Consider the following 20,406-nt stretch of genomic DNA (forward strand, 5'->3'; position numbering starts at 1 on the left):
TTATTTTCAGAGTTGGTCAAGCTATTCTAGGAATTAAGTTCATTTGGAAAAGATTGCTAAAATGTTAAGTGGGAGAAATCATTCAGGAAGGTCAAAGAACTTTGATGCTGGTAGGTTGAAAGTCCACAGACATGAAATCATTCAAGGTGATGATAGGAATAGTGAATGAAGAAGACTATGGAGGGAGACAAGTGCTGAAGTCCTCAATAAGGGAGCCTAAGTGGAAGAGGTGAGTACTAATAGCAAATGAGAAGAGTATATAATATTTGACTCATACAGTTGCAAAACAGTTTTGGTAGGATAGAAAAGAGGTCTGGAAACAACAGTGGGGAGTTGGAAGAACTTGAACTGCCCCTGACTCCTTTTTCTAGATCCTTCATGGTTGTAAGAAAAGGATATCATTTTATTAATAGCATTTCTAGTTTATCTGCTTTAGTTAGATATTTGCCTCTCTGACCTTATCTTCATAATCTTTGTTTCACCAGTGCCTGACCTATTTAGGTATTTAATAAATGTTTGTTCAGTAAATTCTAGACAAATGTGAAATTGTTCCAGTGTCCTGGAATTCTAGAACAAAGAGCATTGCTTAAGACACTTTTAAAAGTGATTTGACTGTAATCCCAGGTACTTGGGAGGCTGAGGTGGGAGGATCTCTTGAGCCCTGGAGTTCAAAACCAACCTGGGTAATATATAATACCTCACCACAAAAATAAAATGGAAAAAAAAAGTGATTTAAACACTGGTAAAAGGAATTGTTACTTTAACACAATTGTGTTTTCAATGTATGGAATTAATTACTCTTAACTGTAATGAGACATGTTTGCATCTAATACAGGAAATAAATTACATACATTTTAAAATAAATTGGTGGGTGGCAGATTCTTGATGGGTTATTAAGGGGTAGTTGGGATGTTTGGGGGATTATTTTTGAGTTTTAGAGGTTGGCAAGAGGCTTTTGCAACATTGATGCATATCTTTCAGAACTTTTAGCAGTTATCACCACTATAATCTCTGACAGCTGCTTACTTTCTTGTTTCCTTTCTTTGGAGCATGAAGCTCCTGAGTAATGAATTATAGCGAATTAGCTTGGGGACAATGTGAGTAAAGTCTTTAGTAATTTATTTATTTATTTTTTTATTTCAGCATATTACGGTGGTACAAATGTTTAGGTTATGTATATTGTGCCTGCCCCACCCGAGTCAGAGCTTCTAGTGTGTCCATCCCCCGAGTCTTTAGTAATTTAAAGTAAAAAATTTTGACCATGGCTAACTGAAGAAGAAAGAGAAATATGAAGGCAAAAACTGTTATGATTTTGTGGTGGCAGGGAGGCTTTAACCAAAGATTTAGCCACATTTTCCTAAGCAAGGGGTTGGGGAAGAGTAGGAAAAAGGAGAGGGAGAGAACATGGCTTTTATTTTGGATGAATGTTTTAGGACTCAGGTAAATTTGAAAAATGCCTAGGGTTAATATTAGTGGATTCAGAATTGGGAACTGTGCAGGAACTAACCTAAATATTAATACTTAACAGACCTTATTTCCTTTAATACTTAGCATAATCTTTCTGTAAAAGAGGATTTATTCCTTTTTTGGAGATGCAAAAGCTAAAGGCCAGAGAACGAAAGTAATTTGTTCACGGGTTATAAAGCCTATTTTTTTTTTAATTTACAGTTTTATACACAGATCTTATAGGTACATTTCAGCAAGTTTTGATGTAGTAACATGTGTAACAACAGTCCAATCAAAATATATATCATTTCTATTATTCCAGAACATCCCTCAAAAGTTACACAACTTCTAAGAGAAATAGTGGACATCAGTTTGTCTTTTTCCAGCTACCCCCTACATTACTTACAGTAAAGGCAAATGGGACCTATTAGAGATAAGCAGTGTGAGAGCAGCAGAGTTAATACTTGATTATAATACTTTATGGAGAGCTACGTGATATGAGGCTAAAAAAGCAAGAATAAAACCTCAAAAATTATATTTGGGCCAATTTAACTCTGTTCTCCTTCATAGTTCTTGAGATTATTACTATTTTGTAAACGAGTTGAGATTCATATTGAAACTCATAAAACTAATTTGTTGGGTGGATTCTATGTACCAGACACTGTATTAGGTGTCATCTATACATTTGCATTTAATATACTAGTCATTTGAGATAATTATCATTTATTATTCCCATTCTATAGACGAGAAAACTGAGGCCCAATCAGGGGTGGAAAGGAAATCTGTGGTCTTCTGATTTTAAGATTGTTCTTTTTAAAGCGCCAAAGGAGGCAAGGAAAACCTCATCATTCTGTGCTGCACCCCTTTTAATAAAAGGATTTGTTGTATAAAATTTGGATTCAAAGGGCCACACTTAAAGACCTAGAAGGAAACATGTGGCCTTAAGGCTGCAGGTTCCCCACCCTCCTTCTTGGATTCAATTTCTGATTTTCTTGGATTTTTTTAAATTAAAACTCTATGACCTGCTGGGTGCAGTGGCTCACACCTGTAATCCTAGCACTCTGGGAGGCCGAGACGGGTGGATTGCTCAAGGTCAGGAGTTTGAAACCAGCCTGAGCAAGAGGGAGACCCCATCTTTACTAAAAATAGAAAGAAATTAATCAGCCAACTAAAAAATATATATAGAAAAAATTAGCCAGGCATGGTGGTGCATGCCTGTAGTCCCCGCTACTCAGGTGGCTGAGGCAAAAGGATTGCTTGAGCCCAGGAGTTTGAGGTTGCTGTGAGCTAAGCTGATGTCAGGGCACTCTAGCCTGGGCAACAAAGTGAGACTCTGTCTCAAAAACAAAACAACTCTCTGACCTTAGATCACATTGCTTTTTTGTGTTTCAGTTTCCCTATCTATAAAGTAGAAGTAACTACCTCAAAGGATTGTTTAGAGCAGCAGTCCCCAGCCTTTTTGGTACCAGGGGCGGAGGGTTGGGAGGGGAAATGGTTTAGGGATGATTGAGGCACCTTACATTTATTGTGCACTTTATTTCCATAATTATTACATTGTAATATATAATGAATTAATTACACAACTCACCATGATACGGAATCAGTGGGAGCCCTGAGTGGGTTTTCCTGTAATGGATGCCCTTGCTGCTCTGACAGGAGGCAGAGCTTAGGCAGTGATGCGAGCAATGGGGAGCAGCTGTAAATAACAGATGAAGCTTTCTTTGCTTGCCGGTTCCTGCTGTGTGGCTCAGTTCCTAACAGGCCACAGACTGGTAGGGCTTCGAGGACCCCAGGTTTAGAGGATCAAATGAAATAATGTGTGTGAGAATAAAGTCTTAATGTGTGAAGCAAAATCTTATTGTACTAATTTGATTAATTCTGTATGGGAGGCATTCTTTATAAATGTGCTCAGGTTGCTAGGTAGTAATTCATTTTACTGAGGAAAGTGGTATGGTGACCAAAGGGTGGTTTGTAAAAGTTTTACAGAAAAGGTGACATTTAAGATGGGCAGATTAAAAGACAATGCTGTTGCTTAAAGAAGAGATAGATTAAATTATATCACGTTTTAGTTGAAATAACTCCTCTATAAGCTGGCTAAAAAAAAAAACATTACTATAATTCATAAATAGAGCTTGATTTAAAGTGACTTTAAAAATTTTTAATTATATAAAAAATGTATATAATGTATTCTGTAATGTTTTACAAAAAAACTGATTATGTGTAGGTAATTTCTGGTTCTTTCTGTATTTTAAGAGCTTTAAGTCATTGCTGAAATTGTAAAACTTTGTAGATCAACGCCCAAGTAAGTTCACTATAGTTTATATATTATTATAATTTAAAGTCACATCTCATGAGGTTTAATAACTATAGTTATAAACTGTGACTCTGACTAAATCTTATTTTTAAAAATCCTAACACTGTCTTTATAAGATTTCTGGAAATAACTTATTTAAAAGTGAAATATTTACTCCATATATTTTAAAGGGATATGGCTATTAGCGTAGGTTCAGTGGGCTTAGACTTTCTTACTATGCTTTGTATATACATTATCACGTAAGTAATAAGAAAACATTTGAATTTGAAGCAACTAGCATGACATAAATGTAGTTGTTTGGAAATGACAATTTTAAAAAATAGTTTCTAAACATCCAGAATATCTTTGATACGTTATGCTATAGGAAAAGCAATTGGGTTTTGGAATGACCTGTAGATGACTTTTTAGAAGAAGGTAATTTCAGTTTGAGGAAATTATTTGGTGATATTATGTAAATCTTTGCCTACAGGTTGGGAGTTTTTGTATATAAACTTAAAGTAGAACTGGACAGGACTTAGTGATTCCTGCCTCTGATTCTTTCAGTAACCAAAAGCTCAGGGATGTGCCAAAAGGCACATGGCCTGAAACATGAAATGGCTGAAATAGAATCCAGATATCTCAACACATGCACCCCAGGGCTTTCTTTTCCATTTTTACCATTGCCATGGAAAATAACATACTTATTATGCCTATATCTAAAAATGTTAAATGATTTCTTGCTTTTAGTCTTTTCCTTGAAAGTACATTAAAGCAACAGAAATATAGTGATATCTGTGGGGTTGTACTGTGATACACAGGGGTTCACTTTTAGTTTGTAATTTTTGTTTTGTTTTTAAAAGGGAGAACTTGGCATTAAATAACAAGGCAACAGGAAGCAGAGGCTCTCAATCTCTGCTTGTATAGCAGCATGTGTAAATAGCTTTTAGGAATTATCAAATAGAAAAAGAGTTCGTCCAAAAATACCTGGAAGTCTTTTGTCTACCCTTGTAAAATGTAATTAAAACTACCTCCATACTTTCAGTGTTAGAGAATGTTGTGAATTTCAAACAGGCTTTTTTGATTACAATTGAGATTCCATAACATTGGAATAAGATCCTGGAAATAAGAAGTTGGAGGTAGCCCAACCCCTTAGGATAGTACCCAGATAAAATGGAAGACTTAGATAGAGACGGAGGATGAATGAAGAACACCTAGGGCAGTGATGATAAGATGTTTGTATTAGTGATATTAATAGCTTTTAGATATTAAACATTAATAGCCCTTAGACTAGAACAGTGTTTCAGCATGAAATCCCTGGATTGGGAGATCCCTGGCCCAGCCGCATCAAGACCAGCTGAAACATTGTTAAGAGCTGCAAATTTGGAAGCCTGACCCAGAGCCACCCTCCAGGTGATTCTAATGCACACTTTGAGAATCACTGCCCTAGAAAAATATAAAACAATGAGTCTACCATTGTAATCACTTAGAGGGTGGGACTACTGGGTTGGACCTCATGAAATTACCAATATTCTCCTGCTTTCTACCTACAAAATCATCAGTTTATCAGTTCAGCCTGTTAAAATTGATTGAAAAAACTTGTCAAACTGAAGGAAAGTCACCTTTAACTTGAGGCAGAGAGCTCAAACTGTAGGACAGTGATTTCACTTATGCCTCAAGTAGTCAGGTAAGTAGACAGTAAAGCAAATGGAGATATTTGCTCAACCCTTATGCATTTTATTTAGCTGAAGATCTGTGTAAGTTCATTACAACCACCTATGAATTTTGTGTGCCTATCCCCTCCAACCCATCTTTCCACCCCAAACCTCCAGCTCTTTGGGCTTTCCTCTTACGTAGAAATATATATATAGCCAGGAAAAAGGAGTATTTTTCCTATCCCTAGCCAATGTTGTTCTTGAGGGTTCTTCTGTTGCTAATGCTGGATCTTTCAACGCCCCTTGTTCCTGCCCCTCTAAGATTCTTTTCAGTAGCAGTGGTATCTTGATGTGTTGCCTCTTAGTTTTACTGATCCACTGGGAATTACAGTTATTTCTGTTTCAGGGGAGATATTCTCTCCATTTAGTATGCATTTTAGTCAACTTTAGGCAAACTAGTTTTAAGTGATTAGAACTATAAGATGGCTTTTCTGTTGTATAAATCTTAATTAACCATTCCATTAATTCCCTCAGACAGTATAACTGGCCTACTCCCTTTTTATTCTTAAACTTTGTGTTAGGCTTTGCCTTACAGAAATAAATAAAAGAGAGATTATAGTTAGGTAAGACCACAATCTTACACATAAAACTCTATAGTAAAAGGCAATAAATGAAGGAGAGTGGTGGAGATGGTAGAAATGTTTCATGTGAGCCGACTGGCTCAGTTCTCTTGGTATATTGTGTTATATACTACATTTTCCCTGCTTATAATACTTTAAAAATTTTTTTTTCTTCCGAGGCTTTGGGTTAGGGGAAAAAAAATTAGAAGTTGTAATTGTATTGATTTTCACGTTACATAAGACAGTAAAGAGGATAAGAAATCACCTTCCCACTCCCAGTTTCACTCCCCACTGTAAATTGTGCTTGCTTTTGGTTGAGGTAGTGGTTTTTATTAATAATGTTCTTCTTTATTTATTAGCTCAAAACAGTATTATTTCTGTGAATGATAGTCTTGCTTCTCTCCTTACTCCCTCAGTCTCCCAGTTATAATGAATTAATTTTACATCATCAGGGTATTTGCATTTTGTTCTGTAGCTATACTTTTTTTATACTTCGTTTTTGAGTCAATTCTAAAAATTGTAAGCCTAGCAATACAATGTGATTATATAAATACTTACTATAGAACAAAGTGGAGTGGTCCCACAGAGAATGAAAGGTAATCCTATACACATTAAAGCTTCATCAATTGAAAATTTTCCTAGTGGAAAATTCTAGTGCATTTTCCCTTAATTTTTTTTTTTTTTTTTTAGTTTCTCTTTTTCTGAGACATATTCAGTTCTTGTTTCTTCAATTCCATTTTAATTTTGGATTTTTTTTCATTTGTTTAGAGCTGTGGAATTTAAATGAAGCATCCCCGTTAAAGAGGATACACAAGATTATTTGGGGAAGGGTCAGAATATTTTGAGTGTTTTCAAAATCCGTTAATTTTTATTAGATTATTTTTAAATTTTATTTTGTTATGTCTTACAATATATAATACATAATATAGTGATATGTTTATTAATTTATAAAATATATACTAAGTATTTTAAAATGTGTTTTTACTCATAAGGGTATGCCATATAAAAAAAGTTTAGAGTTCATTAGGTTCAGAATACTACATTAAGTAATTTGTAGTATAGGATGGCAAACTTTTCAAGTCTTTGCTGTCTGAAAATGCCCTTATTTTGTCCTCATTCTTGAATAAATTGGAGTGTGGAAATCTTAAGTTCAAATTTTTTTCTTGCAAACCTTGAAAGCATTTATCTATTACCTTAACAGCATTCAGATTTCAGTCTGACTTATTTCCATGTAGATAACACAGGAAGTTTTAGGATTTTTTTTTTTTTATGGAATTCTGAAGTTTTAATAGAATGTATCTAGGTATAGATTTTTTTTTTTTTTTTTTTTTTTTTTTAGACAGAGTCTCACTCTGTTGCCCAGGCTAGAGTGCTGCCTGGGCTAGAGTGCTGTGGCATCACCCTAGCTCACAGCAACCTCAATTCCTGGGCTCAAGCAATCCTTCTACCTCAACCTCCTGAGTAGCTGGGACTACAGGCATGTGCCACCATGCCTGGCTAATTTTTCTCTATATATTTTTTAGCTGGCCAATTAATTTTTTCTATTTTTAGTAGAGACAGGGTCTCACTCTTGCTCAGGCTGTTTTCAAACTCCTGACTTTGAGTGATCCTCCCGCCTCAGCCTCCCAGAGTGCTAGGATTACAGGTGTGAGCCACCACAACCAGCCTAGATCTTTTCTTCAACAATCATTCTTAGCAGTTGATTAGGTGTATGAACTCCTGTCTTCCTTCAGATCATGGAAATAATCTTGTTTTTTTCTCTTTATATATCTGTTCCTGTTTTTACCTTCTTTCTTTATAAGCACTTGTTAGATGAATACTAGACTTCTATGATCTGACCTGCAAGTTCCTAATTTTTCATATTTACTTTATTTTTTTGTTTGTAGTCTGCCGCCTCAAAAGTAGTCTTTATCTTTTATTTTCCACTTATACATCAGTTATAATCATTATTTATTTTGCATAGTGAATTTATTTTGTCCTTTGTTTTTAATTAAGAATTCTTTCTTGTTTCTGACCACTTTTTCTGATCTTGATTGATTCAATTGTACTGTAATGAGAAATTTTTAAAATATATGCCATTCTGTCCCCTGGATTGTCTCCATTTCTATGAAGGTTATTTGAGATTATTAATATTTTGATTTTGAGTCTTCTCTTTTATGCCATTAGTTTTTCCAAAATGTCTGTTATCCTTGGCTTTTTATTAATATGTTAGGATGAAGGAATGTATTACAAAGTGATAGTATCTGGCTGTCACTCAATGTCTTCCACTGCAGTTGTATAATTTGGTTTCTCCAGCAGTCCTCTTCCTTGAACGGGAAGGTTGTGGATATCTTCAGTGTAGGTGAACAAGGTGTCTCAACATGATGACTTCCCTGAAGGATGCTTGGATAAGTTGGAAACTCACCACATGTCGAAATAAGGAGGGCTTTATTTTGTGTGGTAGAGTACTTTAATACTATTTAATTTCCGTTAGAAATTATCTTTTCTCCTTCCTTTTTTCTCCATCTCATCCCTAATGTTTATTATGATGCTCAGTACTAGTCCAATCTGTATCTTGTTTGTCTCTCAGGAACTCACACTTTCACAAGACACATACCCAGATATGTGGCCCACTTTCTTTAGAGGACAATTCTTGGACTTTGGCATGATGGTAAAAGCCACAACTGCTAGCCTTGGGAAACAGGAGAGCCCCAGTTGTCTCACCTAAATACTGTTTTAAAATAATTATCCTGATGATTGCCACTTGGCCTTTTTCTGCTCTTGGTGTTTGATGAAAGGTTGATATTTCGGCCTCCTTGAAAGAAACATGGCTGTCTCTAGTATCTTGGATTGTGATTTTTCTCCCTAAATTTATCTGTATGCTAATTTGTTTCCCTCTGAGTGATTTCTCTGCTAATTTGTTCCCATTCACCTGCCTTGAATTTCTGGACATTTCTGTTCCACCAGTATTTCCACCAGTATCTTTCTTATTTTCCAGCTCTGTTTTGGCTTCATTTTTTTTGTAAAAATTTGTCATTTCATTGTTATGTTGGAAAATAAAAGAAACAAATACATGTGTTCACTTCACTGTGCTCACGTATACTTTTTTCAAAGTTCCATCTTCAATGCAGTATGTGATCCAGGTTATCTAGAAATTAGAAAATTGATAGAAGGCTATATACCTTTGACACATATGAACTGGGAAGAAAGTATGAAGCCCTTTTCTTCTGGGTTTTTTAAACCAGGCATTATTTTCTGTTACTGACATGCTGGAAAAGACTTGTCTTTAAGAATTTAGTGTAAGCTTGTACTCAAATTCAGGCAGGCACTGCCATATTTTTGTGCTTTGACCTTGGGTTGGTTATTTAGCTTTTTTGCTCCCTAGTTTACTCATCTGTAACATTAGCAGAGGCAATTATTACCTTCCTCATAGAGTTAATTTGAGAATTAAATTAGATAAATACTTAGGCCTGGCATATTGAAAGTCTTGCTGCTTTTCAGGAAAATGTGAGTTATACATTTTAAATAGCTGCTTTTTTTTTCAGAAGAGGTTAAGTTTCTGCAAAGTTGAGTGTGATGTAGATTATTGTAATATAAAATAAATTTTCACAATGATTCTCTTTGTAATACTAAGGTGCATTTGCAGAGAAAAGTTCCCTCAGTTATATGAGTTGAAAACTCTTGGTGAAGAAGTTTGTGGCTTGCTGGAATCCATAGCAAGCATACTTGCAGATATTAGCTACTAGAGGTTATTCCCTCTGCTAGAATAGTAGAGCTCTTTGCATAATTGGGCTCATAGGAAGCCAGTAAGTAGTACTGGTCAGTCACATTGTATCATTTTTCTGTGTGTGCACTTCTATAAAGCTATAATAAATATGTATATTTTTATGACTTTTGAATTTAATTTTCCCATGCTCATATTTCAAACTGCTCGCCTGTCCCCAAAACCAACATAATTGTTTCTTACATTGAATCCCCTTTATCAGTGAATTAAGTCTCTTTTCTAAATTACAAACCTTGATAATCATACACAATTCCTCAAAGTCTTGTCACTTCTACCTCTGCCCTTATGATATCTTCTGATGCCGAATAGCATAAGTAGCTTTTCCTGTTTTAAAACTTGGTGTGAATGTCATCATATAGCATGTGCTCTTTTATGTCTGGCTTTTTTGGGTCAAAGTTATGAGATTCATCCATTTTGCATGTTGGTTACAGGTTGTTCATTCTCATGACTATATGGTATTCCATTATATAAATATACCATAATTTATCCATTGTATTGTTGGTGTATATATGGATTGGTTTTAGTTTTTGCCTATCAAAAATTTTTTATTATGTTACTTTCATAATTATATCTAGAATCTGTGAACATTTTTGTAGCTACCTTTGATGAACATACGAATGTATACTATTGTATTTATACCCAGGAATGAAATTGATGGGTTGTCAGGTATTCATTTGTTCCACTTTAATAGATATTGCAAATAGTTTTTCAAAGTGATTATACTTTATCAGTATAATTTTATAGATTTCGGTTCTCCATATGCCAACAATTAGTATTATGGTTTTCATTTCAGCCATTCTGCTGGGTGAGTTGTATCACATTGTTGCTTTAATGTATTTGCTGACTAAGGAAGTTTAACACCATTTCATATGCTTATTGACCTTTTGGATATCCTCTTTTATTTACTTTTTTATACAATATTTAAGTTTTTGGCCATTTTTTCTCTTGGATTGCCTGTGTTTTCTTTTATAATTGTAGGAATTCTCTGTATATTCTGAATATAAGTCCCTTATCAGATACTTATATTGATATAAGTATTGATATTAGGTACCTTCTTTTATCCTGTGTCCTGTTTAAGAAATATCTGCCTATCTCAGAGTTATAAAGATACTCTCCCATTTTTCCCCCAAAAATCTCTGTTTGTATACTTTGATATTTAAATCTGGCGTATATTTGGAATTGATCATTGCACGTGATGTGAAGTAGGAGTCAAAGTTTTTTCCTCAATGTAGCTATATCCATTTGTTTCATCACCATTTATTCAAAGACCATCCTTTATGTATCATACTTCATCATTACTATTGTCTGAAATGAACAGGTTATATATATGTGTGTCTGTTTCTAGACGCTTTTATTTTTCTTGCATTGATCAGTTTCTGTGTTTTTGTACCAGTACCATTCTGTACTGTACTTAATTTAGTTGCTATATTTAAGGTGGAAGATACATTTTCTCTATGTCCTTCATCTTTGTCTTCAAGATTGCTTTGGGTGTTTTTTTTTTTGAGACAGAGTCTCACTTTGTTGCCCAGGCTAGAGTGAGTGCCGTGGCGTCAGCCTGGCTCACATCAACCTCAATCTCCGGGGCTCAGCGATCCTACTGCCTCAGCCTCCCGAGTAGCTGGGACTACAGGCATGCGCCACCATGCCCGGCTAATTTTTTGTATATATATTTTTAGTTGGTCAATTAATTTGTTTCTATTTTTGGTAGAGACGGGGTCTCGCTCAGGCTGGTTTCGAACTCCTGACCTTGAGCAATCCGCCCGCCTCAGCCTCCCAAAGTGCTAGGATTACAGGCGTGAGCCACCGCGCCCGGCCAACTTTGGGTGTTTTTTTACCCTTTTGCATTTCCATGTAAATTTTAGAATTATCTTGTCACTTTCCACAAAAAGCATCATTGGGATTTGCATTGTGATTGTACTGAATTTATATATCAATCTGGGGAGAATAGATGTCTTTACAGTTTTGAATTTTCCAATTTATGAACAGTATATTTCCAGTATATTTCTTCATTGATTTAGTTTTACTTTCTCTTAATACCATTTTGTAGTTTTCTGTATAGAGATTACATCCTTCATTAGATTTATTTCTAGGAAGTAGATTTTTAAATTATACTATAAATGGTATCTTTTAAAACTTTTTCTGATTGTTATTGACATAAAAATACAGTGGATTTTTGCATGTTGATCTTGTATACAGCAACCTTGGCAAAATTACTTGTAACTTCTGTTAGTTTGTACTCATTCATGTTATTTGTGAATGGTAACCTTTTTTTTTTCTTCTTTTCCAAGTCTTATGCTTTTTATTTTTCTTTCCTTAGGGTCAGGACCTCTTGTACATGTTGAATGGAAGTAGAGATAGTGATCTTGTCTCATTCCCACCTCACAGGGAGAATTTACTGTGTGTGTATGTGTATGTGTGTCTGTGTGTTTTAAGACACTGTGTAAAGTTAAGGAAGTTTATCCCAATTTATAAAGAGTTCTTATCTTGAATGAGAATTGCATTTTATTAATTGCTTTTTCTGTAACTGTGAAAGTGATCTTTTCTTATGCCTTTTTCTGATAATGGGATAAATTGCGTTAATAGATTCTGATATCAATCCAGTCTGATCATTGGAACATGTAGCCTGTTTACATCTAAATGTGATTATATATTTATATTTTTATCTACCATCTTTTCTATTCTTTCTGTCTTCTATTTTTTTACATCTATTTTTAGTTATGTTGTCTTACTTTCCTTTTAGTGATTACCTTAGAGATTATAGTATGCTTCATTGACTTATTACAGATGCTACTAATAATTCTTACCCCACATCCCAAGAATGCTAGAACCTTGGAACACTTTTTTTCCCCACTAAGAAAACTTTTTACTACATTTATCCCTCACACCTTTTACATTATTGTTTGTCATGCATTTTAATACTACATATATTTAAACCCCAAGACAGTACAATTATTGTTTTTTTGGCCAGTTTTGGAAAATTCTTATGTATCTCTTCAAATATCGCTTCTCTCTTTTCTTTCTATGTCTCCTTATGTTCTTTGTGTTTTCCATAATTTTTTTCTCTGCTTCAGTGAAAATATCTTTTATTGACCTTTGAAAGTTTTCTAGTCTTACCTTTCACTGTTTAGCCTACTGCTACTTATATTCAGTAGTAAATTTAAGTTATTTTCCAGTTCTAGAATTTCCATTTCTTTCTTAAATTCTTATTAAAACTCTCTGTTGCCTGTTTTTGTTTTTTTGGTTTTTTTTTTTCTCTAAGTTTTCATTCATACTCATTTGTCTTTTGGCAGCCTGGTAATTATTGATTTAATAACAGTCATGGAAATTGTAAAGATGATAATCTTTTAGAGGAGGTTTATCCTTTCCTCTCTTAGACATACAGCGTGGGAGCTAATGATTTTCATTGGGTCAAGAGACCAAAGTGCAGCAGGACTGATTTAAGGCTGTTTGTGCATCTGGTTTGTCCTTAGACAGTCTAGCTTTCCTGGCCTTCCATTTGGAAGCCTGAAGTTTTTATTTGGGTCCCTCTGTCTGGCAGATCCTGAACTCTAATCCTTATTTCCTTTTTAATACAAAATATCTAAAAGCTTTTCTGATTTTCAGAGGCTTTCTTCTTGGCTTCCTCCTCCACGTAGGGTCAGCATTTGGCATAAGTCTTAAAGGACACTTTTTACCAAGATCTTAGCCCCTCAGGTATCCTGTTTTATCTCCAGCCCAGTGAAACCAACAAAATCTTTGCTGATATTTTCACTCGTTGGCAGTGCCACTCAGTCTGGGCTAAGCATGGATTCTCACTCTTGCATTATGGCTAAAATCAGCAAATAGGGAGAAAAGTGGTTGTAGTCTGTCAGCCCACATTTAGATTGTTCCCTTTCTTTGGAATTTTGGAACCCCTTGTCATAGTTGCTTGAGTCACTCTAGATTCCTTTAAGCATATTTACTTTTATCTAAGTTTTTCTCCTTCTCAGCAGAACTTAGTTTACCTACCAGCTATTCCATTATCCTTAGAAGCAGTATACCCCATGATAGCCTTTAAATACTTTTCATATATGTTTATCATTTGTTTTGGTTATTACCACCTTTACCTTCCCTGTCTAGCTTTACTCTCAGCTGTCACCAGTGAAGTTTTACTTGCTGTGTCTTTTCCAGTACTACTCACTGTGTGCTGAGAGAGTGTTTGTGTGTATAAAATTTCATATTATTCACTCACTAACCATAGAGGAATGAGGTACTATAATTATTTAATAGATAAAGGAAAGGCTTACTATCTATAAGATCACAGACTTCATGGCAAAGCAATGATTCACATCGGTCTCAGTTTAGAAGCCCTGATAATTAAAATCTATGCTGTAGTTTGTGGTCTTCCTATAAATTTTGTCTATTTCCGGTAGAATCCAGCTCAGGGAATATCTTCAGGACATCCTTCTTTTCCTGAAAATGTTTCATCATCACTCTGTACATTCCTCTCTCATATTATCACATTTAAAGTATCTTAGTGTGTGTCAGTCTCTCCTATATCATAGTCTTCTACAGAGTAGGAAATGTATTTTATTCATCTTTGTATTCCAGGGTCCATTAGAGTATATGATAAATGTAAGATTATGATAAATGTTATTGTACTCCCCTGAAGTCATCATATGCTTAATTCAAAGGGATTTAAGAAATGTATGATGTATGTATTACTACTTTTATCACCTTTGTAAACATTTATTAGAGTCTAATTATTCTTCCTGATATAATCTTAGCAAAACTGTTGAACATTATATATTAAGTTGCATATTAATTCCTTTTTTGTTCATTAGGTAATTATAATCATCGTGTATATAAAATTGTTTTGACCTCAGACAGTATTTTGTTCTAACTTCCTGAAGCAGTTCAAAAGACTCTTTATTTATTTTATTTTCAGGTAATTTATTTCACTATTTCTTTTTTTTACTTGCTGGAGTTTCCAAAACTTCAATCTTGCCTTTTCTACCTTCAGTATTAGGAAGCTTAATGTTACCTATAGTGACTTCTCAAGAGATGCTGTCTTCTTCATCCTCAAATTCTGAACTGTTCTCTGAACTGTCTTGTGAACTCTCTCTGACTATCTTCTTCTTTTGAATCCAACTGATTCATCTCAAACAACACCACAGCCATTTCTGTAACTCTTCCAAGAGTCCCATCAATATTTTCAATATTTAAATGACTGGGTGGTGCAGCTGCTATTTCTTTGCTTAGCTTTTCATTTGCCTATGCCATAGGGATTCCTCTCTATCTGAACTATTTGAAAAGTGGAGGTTTTTCTGGAATTAGGCTGGGGGTTGATGACCAACCTGTCCTGTATACCTACGCAGATGTCACTCTCCACCGTCAGCAGCTCCTTGGACATTAAGACCCTGAACAGACCTGGGCGGACGAGGAACAGCTCAGGCTGGCCTGGGGCAAGCTGTGGACCTCCATGCTTCCCTCAAATCTTTGGAGCATCCAGAGGACTTTTTAACATAACTATGGTTGTATTGCACAGTTGTAGAATGATTTACAAGTTGTTGGTTGAAGAATTAATAAACAAAAATGGTATATGATTACCATTGTAGTTGATTAAGCTACCTCCTAGAATGACCTGATTATAGATGACAGTACAAAATAGATAGCTCATAAACATGTTAGTCACATTTTACAAGTGGATAGAATTTTGATTATATTTTTTCCAGGCGTCCTCAATCTATGGCTCACAGGCCACATGCGGCCCGCCGAGGACATTTATCTGGCCCACTGGGTGTTTTTGCCACAGCTGCCTGCCCTGCTTAGCATCTGACTGGTCCTGAGTCCATAGTGCACATGTGTGGAATGTGCACCACACTCTTCAACGGACCCTCCAAAGATCTGAGGGACAGTGAACTGGCCCCCTGTTTAAAAAGTTTGAGGACCCTGCATGAGACCATGTGATTTTGTTTCAAAACATTACTTTACTGGGTAATTCATGTATTCCACAGGTCTAGAAACTCGATAAGCTAACACACTAGAAATACTGCACAATCAAAGACATTTGTTAAAGAGCCTTAATGGTTTTCTTTGGGTTCATTAAAATAATTGGATTAGTAATTTTCTTTAATATTGGCTACTTTAGACTCAATAATAGAATAAACTTTATACAGTTTGGCCCTCTCTATCCACTGGTCCTGCATTTGTGGATTCAACCAACTATGGGTCCAAAATATTTTGGGGAAAAAGAAACCTCATAAAAAATAACAATATAACAAAAAATAATACAAATAAAAAAATTTTTAAATACCATATAACAAATACATAGCATTTACATTATATTAGGTAATAAGTAATCTAGAGATAATTTAAAGTATATGGGAGACTATATATAGGTCATATGCAAATATTACATATTATATAACAGACTTGAGCATCCATGGATTTTTGGTATCCATAGAGGTCCTGGTGTCAATCTCTCATGTGTACCAAGGGATGACTGTACTTACTCCCATTACTTTTTATTCACAAAATAAATACATATATGTGGATATGAATTGTATATACATTGTTTAAATGAGGTAAAATTCATATAACATAAAATTTATTATTTTTACCCCTTTAGAAAGTACAATTTAGTAGTGTTTTGTACATTCACAGTGTTCATTATGCAACCAGCACTGCTGTCTAGATCCAAAACACTTCTATCACTCCAAAAGGAAACCCCATAACCAATTACTACCTATTTCTCCCTCCTTGGGAACCACTAATTTGCTATCTGAATGTATGGATCTGCCTATTCTAGATATTTAATATAAATGAAATTGTACAATATGTGGCCTTTTGTATCTATCTTCTTAGTGTAATATTTTCAAGGTTCATCCATTATTATAGCATAATATGCATCAATGCTTCATTTCTTTTTATAGCTATATAATATTTCATTGTTTGAATATACCACATCTTGTTTATTCATTCATCTGTTGGTAGACATTTGGATTTGCTACCAGTGGATGGATTATTAGCTAGTAACCTTTTGGCTGTTGTGAATAGCACTACAATTAATATATTTTTGTTTTGTTTTGTTGTCACCTGTTTTCAGTTCTTTGGATACATACCTAGGTGCAGAATTGTAGTATGGTAATTCTACGTTTAATTTTTTGAGGAATGCTCAACTATTTTCCCTAGTAGCTAAACCATTTTTACATTTTCTCCAGCAATGGCTGAGCATTCCAATTTCTCTACATCCTTGCCGTCTCTAGTAATTCCCCCCCCTACTTTTGTTTTTATTGTAGCTATTCCAGTTGATATTTTTTCCTTCTATTTGGCTTTTAGCATTTTTACCATGATCTGTTTGTGGCTTTGTTTGCATTTACCCTACTTGGAGATCATTGAGCTTCCCAAATGTATATATTATTGTTTTTTGATAGGGAAGTTTTCAGCCATTATTTCTTTAATTATTTTTTCTGCTTCTTTTTGTCTCACTTGCCTTCTGATAGTCCCATTATGTATATGTCAGTGTGCTTAATGTTCTACAGTTCTCTGAGACTCTTCATTTTTCTTAATACTTCTATATCTGGATTGTATAATCTCTATTGATCAGTCCACAAATTAATTAATTCTTTTGTCAATTCATATCTACTTTTGAACTCCTCTACTAAATTTTCCATTTCAGTTATTGCAATTTTCAACTCCATAATTTCCATTTAATTCTTTTTTTAAATCTCTATCTCTTTCTTGATATTCTCTAGTTCTTTTTTTTTTTTTTTTGGTCACATTGTCATAATACCTTCCTCTATTTCTTTAATCATGGTTTCCTTTAGTTCTTTAAGCAAACTTATAAATGGCTACTTTGGAGGCTTTGTCTGTTAAATCCAGCATGTAGTTGCAATCACAGATAGTATCTGTTACTACTTTTTTTCCCAGCATACAGATTATACTTTGTTTCTTTACATGTCTTGTAGTTTTTTAATTCAAAACTAGACATTTTATATAATACATTGTAGAAATTCTTAGAGCTGGTTTTTCCCTTCTAGTGCATGTTATCATTTCTTGCTTGCTTATCTGTTTATAGACTATTTTAGTGATGTCTATTTAGCTGTCTCCCCTGCTGCTCGCTCCCTACCCCACACATACACATGCATTCACATGGTGAATCAGGCCTCTGATGTTTCTTCTCAGGGAAAGCAGCCTTGGGTTTTCTCACAGTTACCTTGGTGTGACAGTGGTTTGGCAGGGCCCCTGTTGACTATATTTGTTTCCCTGACCACACAGGGCTGTCCAGGTCCACTAATCTAGTGCTTATTACACTGTTGTTTTCAACAATGCCCTGCAGCTTAAATTGTTCCACAGACTAAACTAATCAAAATGGTTTCCTTTGAAGGGATAACTCCCTAAATCAGTGCTTGAGATTTCTTCTGACTCCAGATGAACTCCTCCTAGTTGTCTCCTTTTTGGTTCTCTCTGGCAAATTAACTGGCCTATAGTTTAGCCTTCATATTCAGTGATTCTTCCAATCTCATTTCCCTCTCACCACAGCCTCCACTGTTTTTTAGAGTATGCTTGCCTTGAAAATGAAGTTTCTCTGGGAAGAGATTAGGAGCTATCTGTTTAGGGCCTGTTTCTCCCCTCAGGCAACGTCTCCAAGCCAGGACTTTGAAGTAAGGGGGCATTGATGCATTTCTCTCTCAGTGATATCTCTGCTCTAGAAGCTGAGCACTTGGTAGATGGGATTGGAGGGAGGCATTCTGGAAGGCATGTTACAAACCAGAAAGGACAACAGCAGTTGGTACCCTAGCAGCACCATGCACAAAGTAGAGCTTCTATCCTACCAGTGGCAACTGGATGAAAAAAGGAAGTCCTTCACCTCTTGGCTACAATCACCTGGAACTTCAACGATAGCTAGAGGCAGGATGTTGACACCCTGCCCTTCCTAAGAAGCCCTCAGGGACCTGTTGGAAGAGGGAACTCAGTGCTTTTGGCTACACCAGTTTGGGGTGCAGTTTCTGACTCCGAGTTGAGATGTAGCAGGTCTTGGTTCTAACACCACAGATACTCAATTCTCTTCCAGTCCTTTAGTAAATTTTCTTGAATAAATGTTTATTTATTTGTTCTAAGCCTCTGGGACCATTTCTAGAGACTTGAGATGGTTCTTTTTATAAATTTTCACCAGTTTTTCTGGGGAGCAGGTCCATGGAACTCATCAAGCTATTAATAACATGCTAGAAGTTTTTTTGGTTAGTAATTCCGTCTCTTTACTGGTTGTAAGTCTGTTCACATTTTGTTTTTCTTTTTGAGTTAGTTTTGGTAGTTTGTGTATTTCTGGGAATTTGTCTATTCTAGGAGGTTTACTTGTTGGTATACAATAATTCATAGTAATTTCTCATACTTTTTATCTCTAAGGTTGGTAGTAAAGTTCTTTTATTTCTGATTTTAGTTGTGAGTCTTTTTTTTATTTGCCACTACAACTAAAGGTTTGTCAGTTTTTTACAAAGATTTTTTCAAAGAACCAACTTTTGATACTTTCTTTTCCCTAGTAGTTTTTTCCATAGGATGTGGTTTTCTTCCTTTATTAATTATTCTTAAATGAAAAAAAGGATTCTCAGACTTCAGTCCCTATGTGTAATGTAATCTTGAAACCTTCTTGCCCCTGCAAAGTATACTGCTTACCTAGCTCATTCTAATTTTGCCTCTTTCTTTTATAGACCTTCCAAGTTACAAAACAAAATCATCTAGTCACTAATATCCTTACTAGGTTATGAGGAGTTATTTATGCATCCAAATGAATGTAGTATAAGAGCGGCTAACTGGGAGGAAATTTCCTAATATAGTACCTCTCAGTAAGAAGTACTTTGATAGGGATGCAATCTTAGCAGAGTACCTATTTGTCTGAGATAGATGTAGACTTTTGTGGAAATCTATATATAATTCTTACAGAGCATTGCCTGTTATATCCTATTCTGTGTTTTACTCGATGAAAACTTCTGGGGTCTGACAGATGAATGACTAGTATTTATAGTTCTGACTTTGCAGACTTTTTGGTTTTTATGAATATATCAATGAAAAGATGAAGGAAGCTGAGTCAGATATTAATTGATGTCCTTAAGTTTCTGTGACACTTTGTGATTTTATGTTTATGATCTTACTCTTAAGTTATATGTTATTTTTTTGATTTGTGATATTTTGGAAAACATGTCTTGACAAAATAATGTCTTATCTATAAATATTGTTTGTTTAGGTTTCAAGTATTATATGTTACAAAAGCTTATGATTTCATTTCTTAAAAATTATTTGAAATTCTCACGTATTCCTTTATAACCTAATTTAGGATAGTAATTGTTTTGTGACTGTTTAAATACATCTTCCATCTTGATGCTGCCAGACTTTTTGATCAGTAAATCAATTTCTTTTCTTTATAGACAAAGTACTCAACTGTGTAGGGTACTACATAAATCCTAAAAGACTGCAATAAAGTGGCAATGTCTCGAGAACCCACCCCACCTCTACTTGGAGATATGTCTACTGGTCCTATAGCAGAAAGCTGGTGTTATACACAGGTACATGCTGTAAAAATGCCTTACTTTATGTCACTTATAAAATTTATAGTGTTTTAAGAACATTATTATGAAATACTTTGGCATAGTTATTGGAAGTGTTAGAAGAGTGGAC

General features: G+C 34.9%; 1 protein-coding gene and 1 pseudogene across 1 annotated transcript in view; one reads left to right on the plus strand and one right to left on the minus strand.

The window, feature by feature from the left end:
- The window catches only part of SPOPL (speckle type BTB/POZ protein like), a 52,154-nt gene that overhangs the window by 13,795 nt on the left and 17,953 nt on the right, over positions 1-20,406 (plus strand). The window contains exon 2 of the mRNA XM_012740111.3: positions 20,157-20,294. Within this exon, the coding sequence (XP_012595565.1) occupies positions 20,217-20,294 (78 nt within the window). The 5' untranslated portion in view covers positions 20,157-20,216. The remainder of the gene's footprint in view (positions 1-20,156; positions 20,295-20,406) is intronic.
- On the minus strand, positions 14,694-15,216 carry LOC105857640 (NOP protein chaperone 1 pseudogene; annotated as a pseudogene).

The sequence above is a fragment of the Microcebus murinus genome, chromosome 8, assembly GCF_040939455.1.
Source record: "Microcebus murinus isolate Inina chromosome 8, M.murinus_Inina_mat1.0, whole genome shotgun sequence".
NCBI lineage: Eukaryota > Metazoa > Chordata > Mammalia > Primates > Cheirogaleidae > Microcebus > Microcebus murinus.